The 17,286-nt window shown below is 36.6% G+C and overlaps 2 protein-coding genes across 5 annotated transcripts in view; both read right to left on the bottom strand.

The window, feature by feature from the left end:
* LOC134751377 (prefoldin subunit 6) overlaps nucleotides 1-17,286 on the bottom strand; it is a 67,931-nt gene that overhangs the window by 9,480 nt on the left and 41,165 nt on the right. The window lies entirely within an intron of this gene.
* LOC134750960 (cleavage stimulation factor subunit 2) overlaps nucleotides 11,044-17,286 on the bottom strand; it is a 144,969-nt gene continuing 138,726 nt past the window's right edge. For 3 of the 4 annotated variants that reach the window (XM_063686266.1, XM_063686273.1, XM_063686257.1), the window contains exons 5-12: nucleotides 16,627-16,734; nucleotides 15,879-15,975; nucleotides 14,904-14,963; nucleotides 14,270-14,594; nucleotides 13,536-13,565; nucleotides 12,672-12,766; nucleotides 12,143-12,222; nucleotides 11,044-11,393 (exon numbers count right to left, since the gene is read on the bottom strand). In XM_063686266.1, the coding sequence (XP_063542336.1) occupies nucleotides 11,271-11,393; nucleotides 12,143-12,222; nucleotides 12,672-12,766; nucleotides 13,536-13,565; nucleotides 14,270-14,594; nucleotides 14,904-14,963; nucleotides 15,879-15,975; nucleotides 16,627-16,734 (918 nt within the window). In that variant the 3' untranslated portion in view covers nucleotides 11,044-11,270. The remainder of the gene's footprint in view (nucleotides 11,394-12,142; nucleotides 12,223-12,671; nucleotides 12,767-13,535; nucleotides 13,566-14,269; nucleotides 14,595-14,903; nucleotides 14,964-15,878; nucleotides 15,976-16,626; nucleotides 16,735-17,286) is intronic. The other variant, XM_063686280.1, reaches the window with a different exon arrangement.

Below are 17,286 nucleotides of genomic sequence, written 5' to 3'. Positions count from 1 at the left end.
CATTAGCATTTTTTTTTATTTTTCAATTTTACAAAGCGACACAGTTCTACTTCAATACCTATTTCACGAGACTTATGGAACTATACAGCAGATACGGTACATATTAAAAAATCACGTCGCTAATGGGTCGCGTAAGGGAAAGTCGAAACAGCATTCTGAAGGTGATTGCTAACAGATTTAGCTGCCCCATAATGTGGCACTGGATGGAGCAGGTTAGGTCTACTTTGACCTATATCAAGTGACCTAGGTGTATAAAAAAAAATGTAATTAAAAATACTTAGTGTAGGTAACTAACATAGCTTTTAAGTTAATGTAACTAACCATATATGGACTTGTGGGTCTGAAATAAAGATATATTTAATTTAATTTAATTTAATTAATCATAAAATGATACGTAATATCCATATATCACACGGGAAATACCTCTTTAACCCTTTAACTGCGCCTTTTCATAAGTTGGTATAATTTGTTTAGTTATTGACACAAAATATCAAGGTTGTATTGTATCCTCCAGCTACGATATACCTTACTGATTTTTTTTGTACAATATACCACAAATGATACGTAATATCTTGATATCGAACCCCAAGAAAGCAATTTTGAAAATAATATCATTAACAATTTTTTTTTAATTTTTCAATTTTACAAAGTGACACAGTTCTACTTCAATACCTATTTCACTAGACTTATGGAACTGTACTGCAGATAAGGTACATATTAATCATAAAATTATACGTAATATCCATATATCGAACTAAAATCTGCCATATCGTATCTGGAGGAGCCCAAACTTGGTATGTTTCGAAAATTCTTTTTGTTTTAATTTAAAAAAATGCTCGAAATGTAATGATGTGATATATTTTTAGAATCGCCTCAAAAAGCTCTTTCGTATGATACCACACTGGATAGGTTTTGGAAAAAAAAAAATTTTTCCATACAAAAAAAATAATGTTTTACCACTCCCCCCGCAGCGAAATTTTTTTAGGAACTGCGGGTCAAAAAATTTGTTTTGGCCTCTAGTATGTGTGTGCCAAACGGCTAACCTGTACATCGATTTGCGGTATTTTTATACGAACGGGTTAGACTACTAGTATACTGTAAACTGTAACCCTAGTGTGCAAAATTATGTGTTTAGGAGAACAAAAATGGATTTAGATACTTGTTGCAATAAATACATGAAAAGATAACAAAATTCTCCTTCACTCTCCTTTTTAGATAAAATCTCATGCAGTAGGTATTTATAGTTTTGCTTGAAAAGGTCAACATAGGTTAAATTCACGTTTCCAAAGGTTTTACGAAAGGTTTCCGAAAAAAAATACCTTTTTTTTCACTCCAGCTGTGAACCGTCGAAAAGCTACCAGTCAAATGACAATAATCTATCCCGAATTTTAGATTGTTTTTTAACATTGATAAAAACATCACGTACGGATGATTAATAAATAATCTATTGACCTATAAGTCCTACAACACCAATGATACCTTATCTTGCAATTTTTTGAATACCTAATTCATGTTCTGCTAGTAGTAATCACAATATTGTATTGCTTTTTATCTTAAGCTCGCTCCAGACTACGCGGCGCGAAGCCGCGATACGCGCACGACTGTGGAGGGAGCTTTATAAATGTGAATTAGGGGCCTATTTAATAAGTATAGTCTACTAGTACTGCAGATTAGGTAAGTAGTCAAAATCATGTTATTTGTGTATTTGACCCGACAATAGATGGAGTTGCGTGTAGATCGGTATGCAATTTTATTTCCGACAGAAGTTGAATCGTCCCCTCAAGATGGGCCCCTCTAGTAGTACTATTATTATATTAATTCAGGTCTACTGCCACACGCACTCACACTCGTTATTTATCAATTTAAGTAGGTGTGTTGAAATAGTACATTATTGACCTTACTTAAAATTGAAATCATCCATAGATTTAATGCTCAGTAAAAGGGGTTTAGCACACAAACCACTGCTTGCTTTGACATTTCTTTTATTACATTGATATACAGGATTAATTATAAGATTACATAAAGATCAAATCGAACATAAGTAACATAACCTCGCGCACAGGCCTGCCGGCCGCCAAATCTGACAGCTCTCTCTCTAAAACTAAAATGACCATAGATACAACAATCAAAAGTATAAAGCCAGGTACATACTACATGTAATTATCAGTAGTATTAGGCCACATATAGGATATTAACTATTGTGATGCTTACAGCTCGGCCATCCTTTTTATTTTAGTGAGTCCTCTCACTAAAAGTAATTAAACATTTATATCAACAACCATATATCATAACATGTCATCCACCTTAACACTAACGAAAGATAAACATACATAACAACATTATTTTAACCTTCTGGCTATTCAGTCCCTCATTAATCAATCGCAGCCAGTGACAATATGTATATCAACCTGATGCTTTAACCTGAGATCATGTAAACAGTCATTTCATACAACCAGCACCTATAGTAGCATTTACAGCCTTCTTCTAGTCTTTCACTATATGAACTAACTTACAGTCATGGTCTGCTCTAGACAGTCTGTTAAAGTATAAACCAACATCAACATTTACAGTCTGCCCTCAAGGCCTGCTCTAAACAGTTTGGTAAAGTATAACACGTTATAAACAATCATAGTCTGCCCTTAAGGCCTGCTCTATGGCAAAGCATAATACATCATATTCAATCACAATCTGCCCTTAAGGCCTGCTCTAAGCTGTTTGACATAAGTATGACACATCATAAACAATCAGTCTGCCCTTAAGGCCTGCTCTAAATAGCTTGGCAAAGTATAACACATCATAAACAATCACAGTCTGCCCTTAAGGCCTGCTCTAAACAATTTGGCAAAGTATAAAATATAACACATCATAAACAATCAGTCTGCCCTTAAGGCCTGCTCTAAACAATTTGGCAAAGTATAAAGTATAACACATCATAAACAATCACAGTCTGCCCTTAAGGCCTGCTCTAAACAATTTGGCAAAGTATAACACATCATAAACAATCACAGTCTCTTAAGGCCTGCTCTAAATAGTTTGGCAAAGTATAATTCATGATAAACAATCACAGTCTGCCCTTAAGGCCTGCTCTAAATAGTTTGGCAAAGTATAATTCATGATAAACAATCACAGTCTGCCCTTAAGGCCTGCTCTAAATAGTTTGGCAAAGTATAATTCATCATAAACAATCACAGTCTGCCCTTAAGGCCTGCTCTAGACATCATTCCAAAGTATAAAAATTGTTATGGCCTGCTCTAGACTAGACTAGTCTAGACAGTCTGCCATCACGGCCTGCTCTAGAAGACAGGCTGCTATCAAAGCCTGTTCTAGACAGTCTGCCAACATTCAACCTAGTCAATCTAATTATTTAATTAGACTGTTGTTATGGCCTGCTCTAGACTGGACCAGTCTAGACAGTCTGCCATCACGGCCTGCTCTAGAAGACAGGCTGCTATCAAAGCCTGTTCTAGACAGTCTGCCAACATTCAACCTAGTCAATCTAATTATTTATTTAGACTGTTGTTATGGCCTGCTCTAGACTAGACCAGTCTAGACAGTCTGCCATCACGGCCTGCTCTAGAAGACAGGCTGCTATCAAAGCCTGTTCTAGACAGTCTGCCAACATTCATACCTATAGCCAACCTAATCATTTAATTTGTTATGGCCTGTCTGCCATCACGGCCTGCCCCAGACAGTCTGCCCTCAAGGCCTGCGCTGGACAGTTTGCCAAAGTATAACTAATTATTTATTTATTTTTGAATCTAACTACAAGGTCCATATTACAAGTACCTATCTTTGCCAAAATATAAACTAACATAATAAACAGTCTGCCATTACGGCCTGCACTAGACAGTCTGCCAAAACTCAACGGTTATATTCTAGATTCATAATATTAATATAATAACTAGCAGTCGTGTCAGTGGAGAGTCTCGACCAACACCGAGAGAGACTCTCGCTGAGTCGCTTGATCAGATGCATAAGACGGTAATCGTGGACACGGCGCATAGTACGTCGGTTCCTCACTCTGCGGCCCTGACCATCGGCAGCTTGGGCCCTGCCCACTGCTGGCAGCACTGTCTTAACAGTTTCACCTCCTTTGCTTCAGTCAGCTCTTGCTGCGATGCCCTCGCTTATCATCAACTTCATCCGTTCAGCCAGGTTACCAGCGTTGAAACATACAAAAATAAAAATAGTTATAATCATTAGCAGTAGCAAAGATAATTTTAGTCACAGTCATCCTCAACAATTTAATAATTGAAATATAAACATCGACTCATTCAATCATTATCATCATCAATTAATCTTACTATATACCTAATCATCATCTATCATATCAATTATCATCATCAATTAATCTTACTATATACCTAATCATCATCTATCATATCAATTATCATCATCAATTAATCTTACTATATACCTAATCATCATCTATCGTCATCAAAATCGATCTGTTCGGTAATCATCATCGATATCATCATCAATATGGTCAGTCAAGCATTATCGCCGACATTGTTATCGAAGTCGTTCAGCTCCGTTTTCATCATCGATATGGTCAGTTATTGACCCTGTCGTGGACATCGAGGCAAACATTCGTTGACATCGACACTGTAATCGATATGTTCGGTCATATACATAATCATCGTTCTCGGACCTCTGTTACCTAAGATCTTCCTTAGATACCTACTCATCGTTACTGAAATCGTAATCAGACGTCAATGACGTCATGGATATCAGTCATTATCTTCATCGAAAAATCCTCAACATTAATTAAATAAAATGACAAATATTCCATCGATTCATCAACTTTAAGAAGATTACATTTAAAACAGGTTTTTATTAATTTATTTATATAAACAGATAATTATTTATTCAATGACCTTATGATCCTGATGTTTCGTCCTAAACTTCGTTCAGTATTTTACAATGGTAATATTCAGCCCCAGGAATCGGCAAGAACGCAGCAACTATATCTCGGGATGACATGCACCCAAAAAAAAGTAGCTCTAAATAATAGCGTATAGGTACTACACCGAGTACACCGTAACATATACTAGCGTCATTAGTGTCATTACCCCACCACCACATATTATTGGAAGTATTGGAAGTGATTAAAAGTTATTCCAATATACATTTATTCACTTTTTGTTAATTGATACAGCCAATATTTCCTGGCTATGCTAATCGTGGCGACAACGCACTTAATGACAAAAATGCAACCATACATTTTGTCTTTATGAATCATGGTTCTTTTGCCTTACTATACTTTAATTAATATTACCAACTTATTTCTTGTCATCACTGTGTCTCTGTCATAAAATCATACATGTTACCTTCCATGGTACCTTCTGTTAAACCTACTGATCAAGCAAATTTTAAGAATACAAAGTTTCATGAATTGAAATGAAAAATAAAAATTAGTTCCAAGCTCCTTATAAGGCTTCTTGAGCCTACTTTATAAGGCTTATTTAAGTTTGAATGTTATCTACTTTTAGCTTCGTTTATTTAACTTACCTACTCTGGTGTTGATTCTTTTGTTAAGGTCAATCACAGACTTCTGCTCAGGACCATACTAAAATTTTGTACTAACACTTGTGACAGTGGTAGTACTTATTCATCGATTTTGCATTTCAAGTCAATTTTCAATGAGAATTCTTTGTCTTGTTTTTTTTTCAAACAGGCACTGTTTTTGTAAACTTTTTAATTTTACAAATAGACTTTCTTAACTTGATAATGTATACACAAGTATGCTGCTTTTGCCTTTTCTTGACACTTTATGGTCCTTACCTATTAGTAACCTGAATTTTATAATTTGTGACCTAAGAGTTTGATTAACTTAGTTAGGCATCACTAACTGTAAAATTTCTTAACCTGAATCTGTCATACAATAATTATTTCAGATTCACCCTTTATGCAAATGAAACCATAAAGTCACAAATTAATTGTATTTCATAGCAACAATTCATAGTTTCATTTGTGGTTTGTTATTGTATTGTACAACTGCAAAATATAACTGAATACTATGCAATATGCTTAATACAAATATTGAATATTGTGTCAACAGCATGGAAAAAGTAATCTGTTCTTGTTTAGCCAATCTGCTTTTACTAGACAGAACTTGCACTAAACTTATAAATTTAGAGAAACAAATGTGTACATTGGTGTATATTTTGTGCAATAAGGTTTAAATATAAATACCCACGAATTAATAAACTAGTGGATGTGAAATGACTCCTATTTAGTATGAAAACCAGTGTCGCTAAACTCACACATTCATAGCCTCGTTAAAATACGTCACACACTTACAAAATTGCTCTGATTCGTAGCAACTTTCCATACCAAAAAGTTATTACCGGTGGACATTTTTCGAACGAATATCAACTGTAGGCTACATGAGTGAAGGTTTAAATTTTAATGTCTAAGCTATATGACATACGACTCTTTCATTATCTCATTCATCTCACAAAAGCTCGCTCAACGTTCACCTAATACAACTACTCAACACCAGATGGCGTTATTTTATATAATTTTAAAATCACTTACTTAACAGGCGAGAAAAGGGCTAAAAAACCAGTATAAGTAAGGTCTAATTACGCATGGTTTGTTACGGATCTCACGGTCACGTTACACTGGTGTTTTCGAGACCTCTACACGCCTGCGAGTAGCTAACCGTTGGAACTTCTTTCCATTCGACGATATAGGGAGGGGACAGTGTAATCGGAGTGTTTTATCGATATTTGTGTGTTCAGTTAGGTATTGATATTTCATTACCGTATGTTTTAACACATTTAGATGATACTTTATTTATGATTATAATATAGGTAGTGATAATCGTGATTGTATGAAAAATAATATGTAGTACAGTACAACAAATATCTAACTAGAAATTTGTTTCTTATTAATTGACCAACTAGGTTGTTAATGTGAACATTAAATATATCTTAAAGTCAAACAGATAAAATCATAGTTCTTTAAAGGTCTATTAACTCGGTATTGCTGTTATTTTGTGATCACAAATCTGCAATTACTTACATAGGTAAGTATTCGTCTTTAACAATATTTACTTGTAGCAGCATTTAAGGCCAATCTAGACGGGACAACCTGATTAAATTGTCAAATTAATTGTATGGTGTGAAAGCATACATGAAACTGGCTCATCGATCCCACTTGATTTGATTGTAAGATTGTGACCTATCAAATCAGGAAGGGGGGCGGCAAAATTCCAATATTTCACGCTAGTTTGCGTGGTACGGAACACTTTTTATTAATTAAGTGAGCCCGAATGTCACTAATAATTACTAAATTAGTAACTAAGTTTTAGGCGTGTGGACGCTAGATGAGATGTATGGCAATTTTATCCCCAGAAATCTTTCTCTAAGAAATGCTCCTAGCAAATGGTGCTATATTTTTGCGGAAACTAATTTTCTTGCCCAGTAGCATTGACCCATTTATTTTTAATATCGGCATCTTGTGGTAACCTACAATAATTAATAATAAAGAAATAGAAAATATAAAACGTTTATTCATGGCACATTGCATGCATTGTACGCATAAGTGCATTAAGTACCTAGTCTAATTATATTAACGATGAAAATATGATGGGTGTAAAAAACAAAAACGTATGTAAAGGAATACGAAGGTTTGAAAGGTTGCCATGAAATGACCCCGACTTAACTTAGTACTTGATGACCAGAGCTGCCATATTTACTAAGACATTGATTATCCCAAATAATAATTAGAAACGTGTCTAAAATAATAATTTATTACCGAACTACCAAACATCAAACTTGAAATATCGTAACTTTAACTTTATCGATATAAATATCGACATTGCGCAGCATCTGAGTAGCGAAGTTATTTGACATTTAGGATAGCGAATATTCCAGATAAACATAAAGAATACTGACAAAGGATTGTGAACTCTAAGTTCTAACTGATAAAATATAGATTTACTTAACGAACATTCGTAAATAATGCAATAGAAACAGATTTTTCGTATTTATCGGATTATATTTAAATAAATAACCACCGGTGATAGGAAATACCTCCACGTGAAAGATTTTTTAAACCGCTGTGATTTCTGCAGCTTAATACTGCACAATACGGCATTTTAAATTTAATTATCAATTTTTGTTAGACGAGCGTACGTACGACGTGAATGTCATTCGAGCATGAAGTTTACACAACAACTGAGCATAGTCTGTGCATAAAGTGAGTCGGTCGCTACTAACTGTCGGATAGACGGGAACGCCCACTTGCCATCTCCATCCTACTCCGTGTAAATACCGCTTGTCACCAATTCAAAGGTATGAAGTAGGTATTCAAGATTTCTAAATAGAGTGAAATATAACTTCTTTTAAATACCTACTAGGAGATCTTAACCACTGAAAGTGAACTGTACTTATTATTATCAGAAAATAAACATTTATTTTTCCATTTTTTTCATTTTCTTATGCTATCCACAACGCAACCAGTCATCATGTAAATCATGCTCCCTGAATGATAATAATGATGTTTTAAAATTGTTACTTTGATTTTCAATTGCATGACATTTAAAACAGTAGTATGAAATAGATGTAAAACTATTAATGTCATTCATTTCAAATTTAGAATTGATACTGTGTGTAATTCCATTAATTCATTATTGTTTCTATATGCATCTCTCGGAGTATCCAGACTAATAATTTTCAGTACAACAATGATTGGCAACTAAATGCATGTACCTACAGTACTACTATGTAGAATATACCATTCAATATCTTTAATTAACATTTTTTTTTTTACATTTGCCTATATACAAATGTTTATAAATAATTTGTTTGCATCAAAACAAAAACTAATTTCTTTGTCTTTTCACCTAAATAACCGATATGCACATTTATCTATTAAGATTCTTTTATTCTGAATTAGAGACCGGGGTATTTATCTCAATAAGTGTGATGCTTGGTAAAGGCCTTTTCTAAATCTTCCCATTGACAACCGTCATGGGCCAATCTCCTACAATTCTAGCCCGCTGTCAGTCGCTACCTCTCATCTTTGCTATCTTATCATTTCATCATGGCAATAACTTCTGCAATACTAATCAATCACCTTTTTTGTTATCTCTTACCATATATAGGCATTATATACTCATGCATCATTAGAACAAAAAAAACCTTTTAGTGTCATTAGACTATCCAAAAAATAATAGTAATAATACCTAGTAAATATTCAATTATTGTCATTATACAACTCATTGTTAATAATTAACTTCACTGAGCACCTGAATTGTACCTGAACAGTGCACAATACCATCCTTACCATTTTGACTTCTTATAACCATGTTGGCTCTTAATGATAGTTCTCTGCGTCTCACCAATCTCACCGTGATGGTCGTTTGCTTGCATTTTCGTCGAGATCTATTCTCATTGTATTCCAACGTGTCTCAACGTGTCAGTCCAAAAACAAACAATGACAAAAAACACAGGTTAATAACTAGATCAATACATAGCAAATGTCCAGTGCATTGCAAATTTAAAACAACTTTTATTTTAAACAAATGAAACCAATTGTCAATGATTTTGTTTACCGTACAAAACAAACTAATGAAATCGTGTATCATATATATTTATATATATATATACACTATTGTCTTGATTATGAAATTAACATTCAAAAGACCAAGCAACTTACATTACTATGTACCTCTTTCATCATCATCATCAATTTTAAGAGCTATGCTCTTGTTGATGGAGTAATTACCATTCTTTGCTGGGCCAGCCTTTTGACTCCCTCGTACAACATGACAGAAACTCTATCTTTCATTTGGCTGAGATATGTGTTCCTCTGCGTCCTTCTCGCTCAATCTTGCCCTTCAGGATGTTTAAAAAGAATCTGTCGTGCGGGTCGTGCCGTATTAGATGACTAATCATCTTGCCCCTTCTGTTAGCTGTTGTGCCTAACAGGCATCTCTTCTCTCCTGCCATACTCAGTTCCTCAACGTTCGTCTTCCTTTCTGTCCAGCTAATCCTTAGCATCCTCCGCCAACACCGGATTTCAAAGGCCTCCAATCGCTCTCTGTCCCGTTGTGTCTCTGTCCACGTCTCACAAATATTTAAAGCAATGCTCCAGATATACGCCTTAACTAAGCGTTTTTTTTTCACATTCTTCGAGATGTGTGCTTCATCTCTATATAGGTGAAAATAATCATCCAATTTCTATGTGGGCATTTGAATTCACAATCCCGCTTTCTGAGTTGAAATCATCCATAGATTTAATGCTCAGTAAAAGGGGTTTAGCACACAAACCACTGCTTGCTTTGACATTTCTTTTATTACATTGATATACAGGATTAATTATAAGATTACATAAAGATCAAATCGAACATAAGTAACATAACCTCGCGCACAGGCCTGCCGGCCGCCAAATCTGACAGCTCTCTCTCTAAAACTAAAATGACCATAGATACAACAATCAAAAGTATAAAGCCAGGTACATACTACATGTAATTATCAGTAGTATTAGGCCACATATAGGATATTAACTATTGTGATGCTTACAAAATGTTATCGAATTCAATGATAAACATTTTCTTTTATATATGACATCTATTACAGTTTTTAATTTATATATAGTAGTGTGACTACTTAAAAAAACACAAATCAAAATATTTTAATAAAATAATTTGATTTGTTCCCAAACTTGTTCATAGATGGCAGCACCAGTCTCTCTCGCTACAACGTAAATCCGTAAGGAGTTCGTTTAGGAGGTGCAAGCGCGCACTGCTTGCCCTTAGAGCTGGTCAAAGACGCCTAGTCTTACTAAGATGGCATATAGTCGAGAAATTCGGTCGGGCACCGCCGTGACGGGGTGGCCTAGGAGTTCATGGCGTTAGCCGCGATAGCTAAAGACGCCGGTTCGAATCCGGCTTTCACCACTGGAGGGCTTCGTCACTTTTTCTTTCATATATATATGACATCTATTACAGTTTTCAATGATAAACACTTTAAAAAATGTTTATTCAGGTATTGATACGGCGTTTAAGGTGATTGTTAAAACAAAAACATGTTAATTTTCAAGTCTTTATTTATAATACATCGCTGCATGTTCTTCGCGGTCTCTCGAATGAGCTAAGCAGAATTATACATTGACTACGCAGTTGTTCTCATTGATATTTTATTACGAATAAAGCACTCATATATGCTAAGAAATGATAACCCCTTACAATTCAAAATTCGATTTGATTTTGTCCTTTTAAAAGGACATTGAGACTAAGGAGGATAATGAAGTAATAATTAGCGTTGCTGGGTGCTCTTGGCGATTTGCTCTTTGAGCATGAGAATGCTCGCGCGTTGCTCGGGCGGGAGCAGTGCGATCTGCTCGTCCGATAGCTGCAGCACTTGCATTATGAGCGCCGCCTGCGAAAAGAAACGGTTACAAGGATTACAAGCTTTACACTAAATGAATTTTGTATTATTAAGTAGATACATCTGCAAACGATATCTACCCAAACGAACGAATGACGCATACGAAACGCCCTCCTAAGGCGCATATAAGGATATGGTGTAAATATTCGCTGTCAACGGGTAAGTCTCGGTAGAGACGGTAGCCCAGTTGGTAGAGCGGTAGTTTTTCCGCTTTTCCTTTGTTTCTATGTATACAAGCTTACACATTCGTAAACCTTATTGCAACGAGATAAGGTTAGTTATTTAACGGTTATGGCGGTTATATTACGGCGAGTTTTTGTGAGCAACAATTTTGGGGACAAAATAGCGACTGTTCATTCAACTTTGCACTCAAAATAACAAGATATGTATGGTATCTACCTACAGAGAGACAACTTTCACTTTAAACATGCATACCTTAGAGGTTATAATCATTTGAGGATCACTGAACAGTGGGAGAGGGAACGAAAACCGAAAATCGATTAAAATATTAAAACGATAGGCAAATAACGAAATTTCGATTTTAGATTTTCGCGTTCCTCGCGGCTCTCAGTACAAATAAGTCAATATGCCACATGCCACGATAGGCGTTTGGCTCTACGAAGAATACATAATATTTAACATTCGTACATACAAACTATCACGGTAATACTACAAATCACACAATTAAATTCTGAACCTTATAAGCATAGAAATAAAGATGATATTGAATTGAAGTGTACCTTTTCTTGATCAGAAGCTCCGGAAGGAATACCCTGTATGGTTCTAGCCTGTGCGACGCTCGGCATTCCTGGCGGCATTTCTGTGAGAAAAATGTTTTAAAGAGAGGAGTACCTATGAATTGAATGATGAATGACTGAAATTTCACACAGAAAAACTTAAGAACAACTGTTCTATCTAAAGCTACTTAGTCATTTCCCTTTGAGAGCGTTTTTCGACTTTCATCGATACAGAAATGACATGAAATCGTGTTTACCACGTGAGAGTAAGAATAGAGAGCATTTGTCATTTGCGATGAAGCGGAATCAGTGTTTGATCCTGAGAGAAATACGACCAACATTTGATACAGTATACTTTTTTTTTTATTGAAGGAAAAATCATCGCTTCGGGCAAGACTCGAACTTGCGACCTTTTGGAACACGCGGTCCCAGCGGTGACTTCCAATTTTTTTTAATTAAAAAAAAAGTGGTATTGCTTGCCGACGTATTTGCTTGATAACAAATAGTTCAATATTCAAATGATTATACTCACGCTGCGGCAACTTGGGCTGCGTGCGGGGGTCGGCGTTCCTCACGCGCGGGTCCGAGCTGAAGTTGCCGGCCAGTCGCGGGTCGCGGGGGTACGAGCTGAGAAACACATTCGTTAGGCTGACTAGAATGGCTAGTTATACTTGTACGTTCAGCGACAGAAGTAACTACGGCAGAAATAGCTACGAATACAAAGTGCTTGAAATTAGCTATTGACTGTTCTAATATTATGGTTACACACTCGCGCAAGTGGCGAGGCAAATGAAGAACGCAGTGCTCGACGTTCGAATCAACTCCCATTCACTCATGCGAGATACGAGGAAAACGACCAATCTACATGAATTGCATAACTGTTGCTGTTGTCTGCAGTAATATTCACACTGGTCATTCGAAAAATGTGTTAACAGTAATTCGTGATGGAATATTAAGCGCGAATGTGTAACGCTCAGAAATGTCAATAATTTCTCAAAACTTCTGGTGCTGAATGTACAAAAAATACAAATTTGTGTGTTTAACCTCTAGCGTCCCACGTTCCACCGTTCTAATACTGGCACTGATTGCCTACAATTAAATGTAAATCATCATTAGATAGAACTTGCATTTATTTTATTTTGTGCGATTCTAAAACAAAACTAATTATATTTTCTAAAATGCCTTTTTTCCTGTATAGTGGGCCGCTAGAGGATTATAGGAATGACTAAAGTAACATTTTGTAACAGTAAAAATAAACTATAAAAGACGCCACTAACCGTGAAAAGAAAACGTAAATAAAAAAGTATAAAGGCTATTTGAAAACATAGTATAATTATATGAAATAAAATTGGATGGTAGGTACTGTACTGAAAGTCTAATTTTAAGAACAACTTACATTTCTTGTGTTTCCACAAGGGGAGCACAACTTGGGACAGAAATATTCACTGTAAGATTTATTGTTTAATAAATTATTTTAGTTGTTGTTCAATGTACTTTTTTAAACGAACAATAGGTACCGTAAGGTCAGGGCACTTTAGCCCCCCAAGGTTACTTTGTTCACCCATGAAAATCTATTTTATTGAATTGATAAATTCTTAAAAACGACATTATGAGATTAGCTGTTTTGGAGTAAGCGTTTAGTATCGCTTTTAAGAATTTATTAGTTCAATAAATGGGTTTTCATGGGTAGACAAAGTAACCTTGTAAGGGCTAAAGTACCCTGACCTTACGGTATTTCACAAAATATGTCTTAAAGGTCAGACCCGCTCAAACTGATTTTGTACATAATTATGTGATGATGCGATGCAGCATTATTTGGGATTGTTGCTGTCTTCCCATTTGTTGTTGTCAAATGCCTTCTGATGGCTCCTCTACACGATGGCCCAGCGTAGGCCAGTCAAAGGGACGCATTTATGCGTTAGAGGGAGCAAGTGATATTGCTATCTCATTCCACCGCATAGCTGCGTCCCTTAGACTGGCCTACGCTAGGCCATCGTGTAGAGGAGCCATAAGAAGGAGGAGGAGGTTACAGTCGTTAGTATGTCCGCCATCGCTGCCATACGCTGTACACATACATATGCCGCGCGCTGCCGCAATGTAGTAATAGAATAACAAACAGAGTGTACGTACTTGTCCTGCATGGGCGGCGGCACGGGGTGCGGCATGGGCGGCGGCAGGCTGCGCATGTCCTGGTCGAGCATCGGCGCCGCCGCGCGCGCGCCGCGCAGGTCGATGTCCGCCATCGCTGCCATACGCTGTACACATACATATGCCGCGCGCTGCCGCAATGTAGTAATAGAATAACAAACAGAGTGTACGTACTTGTCCTGCATGGGCGGCGGCACGGGGTGCGGCATGGGCGGCGGCAGGCTGCGCATGTCCTGGTCGAGCATCGGCGCCGCCGCGCGCGCGCCGCGCAGGTCGATGTCCGCCATCGCTGCCGGTGGCGGACGCGCTGTACATATTTCATATTTATTTATTGCAACCATGGTTTTATAGGTATTACAAATTCTTGGTAGTTCCACATGGACCCCGTGGGGGCATAGCAACACATACACAGAGTACATACATAATATTAGGAGATCAGGACTAATAACACGCTGTCTGTGACTTATTTGCCGTGAAACAGTTGCATTCATTTTGAGACAAAAAATAACTTAAAGACGAATTTTATTTTTTCGAGTTACATGTAAAGTTACATGCTTGAAAAAAAAACCGCTAAAAACTGTCGTTTTTCATTTAGTTGTACAATGTAAATACTCACGGTTGTATTGGTTAGGCGGCGGCGGTACTGGATTAGCCAGCAACGGCTGAGGTTGTGGATCTGTACAAAAATACGCAATATTATTCATCCAATTGGACTTTTTTATAATAATTGGTCCGACATGAGAAAACTACCATCAAACATTTTACCAATACATCTATCTGGCCACTGTGCACAAAGCGGACAAAGCCAATAACAAGGTACTTTCGGTATACTTTGCTAGTTTGTCTTTATAAGCATTAAGCACTCGCCCCAAACGATTTAGCAGCCTAGCACGGCCATTAACAATCAATATTCATTTCCCCTCACTAGCTCGGAAAGCCGTGTTTATCCTTTAAAACAAGCGGGGAAAAACGCGTTTTATCCACTAGTGGGGAAAGGAATTTGACCTTAAATGGAGCGTGTTTAAGTAGCTTGACAGATAACAAAACGTAAAACGCTCATAATAATGGTTCGTTCGATATTAATTATCATTAAATAAATGGTTTGAGTATCTAATAAAAAATACCAAATTTAGCTTTATTTAATAATTTTAAGTCATAAACCTTAAAATTCCATAAGAAACGTTAGATTTTTTATAGTGATGTTAAATATAATTCTGAACGCACAAGTTGAGTCGATGCAATTTCAAAACGCATCGTTGACATTTCATACGTCAGAACAGAAATGTCAACATTGTCAACAAATTTGTTACTTAAAAACACTTCTCACCGACTCACGTAAAAACCAGAATTTCCAGTGTTTTCTGTTATAATATCGTACAAAAATTAGTGATTCCAGTGATGAAGATGATCTAACGCCTGTAGATGTTGCACTTTCCTCGCTATAGTGAGGGGAAAAGTTTTGTGTTACACACGGGTGCAAATGTATTTTACTTCTCGTGTGTTGAAACACTCGCGGGTAAATTACAACTTTGCACCCTTGTATAACAAATAACTATTAAATTTATTTAGTAGAAGTTATGAAAACATTTACTTGGAGGTGCCATATTGGGCATGTAAGGGTTCGGCAGGGGCACCTTGTCGCCAGGGTGAATGACGGGAGGCACTGGATTGCTCGGATGAAGCATGCTCTGAAACAAAACATTGTTATAAAGGCAGTTTTTAAACCTTTGACCGCCAAAGACGTCAACTGACGCGCAGCTGTAGCTCAACTCAATCTTCGAAAATTCTGACAAGGTTCATGATGACGCGCCGTGGACGATAGGCATGGCATTCAAAAGGTTAAGCAAAATGTGATCAGTTTTATAACAGTAACGTACATCATGGAAAAAAAGGCTGACAATGTCTATACAAAGTCGCGTTCCTTTATGCCTTTATTGCCATCTATTGAACAGAAATAAGTGATGCCTACTGGCAAGTAAGGGTGAGATACCATATACGCTTCTTCATACCTCTTCAGCCTGATACTGGGTTCACTTACAATTTAACACTTTAAACTCTCGCGATTTAAACACATATTTAGTTATACGAACGGGTCTAACGCGATTAAGTTTCATCGTTTTTACCTTAAATTCCGACGTTTCAGCTGAATTGCACCAGCTGTGGAAACGACGGATACGAGACGGAAAGACCACAGCTGGTGCAACTTAGCTGAAACGTCGGTATTTAAGGTAAAAACAATGAAATTAAATCGCGGTAGACTCGTTCGTATGTATGTCACTTACAATTTGCAGGAGACCAATGTCCTAAACTACTGTAATTATTGTACATTCCATACTTACGACAGCAGTAGCCGGATCTACAATCCTCATGATGACCTGGGCTTGCAGTAATGCATATGCCAACTGCGGGTTCTGCAGTAACATATTTCTTGCTTCTGTTGGATTATTCTGAAAAATGATTGATGAGATAAATATCAATTGGAAAAAAATATATTTGGTAACAAAGATTAAAATGGAGTACAGAATTCGTATGTAATTAGGCATCATATAAATCTAAAGGTTGTCTATCTTAGTGCCAGTTGCACCATCCGCACTTGACAGACTGATTAACGTCACCCGGCGCGCCGCGGCGGTTTACTATGAAACTTTCCATACAATACAATTTTGCGAACTCTTTAACGATGACAAACAGGCAACCGACCCTTCGTTTTTTAAAGAGTGCAGATTAACTACCATTAAACTACAAAATAGAGTGTGTACTCTCTCTTCCGGAAATCGTTTTTTCCAGATGGCGATTTCTGCCATTCACAATTTTTACCATTTTATCTTTTCTCAATCTCAAGCTTCCTTTCCCGAAAGCATTGCTTACCATTTGCATATTTTCCAGTAGCTTATGAAAATACAGGAAACACAGGAAACTGTTACGTTTTCTAACCATTCACATATTTTCCCATTTTTTTTATTTTCCAGTAGCTTATTTTCCTGTTACGTTTTTAACTA

The sequence above is a fragment of the Cydia strobilella genome, chromosome 2 (genome assembly GCF_947568885.1).
Source record: "Cydia strobilella chromosome 2, ilCydStro3.1, whole genome shotgun sequence".
NCBI classification, from domain to species: Eukaryota; Metazoa; Arthropoda; class Insecta; order Lepidoptera; family Tortricidae; genus Cydia; species Cydia strobilella.
Note: the sequence above shows the minus strand (reverse complement) of the source record. Positions and strands in the feature narration are given on the sequence as shown.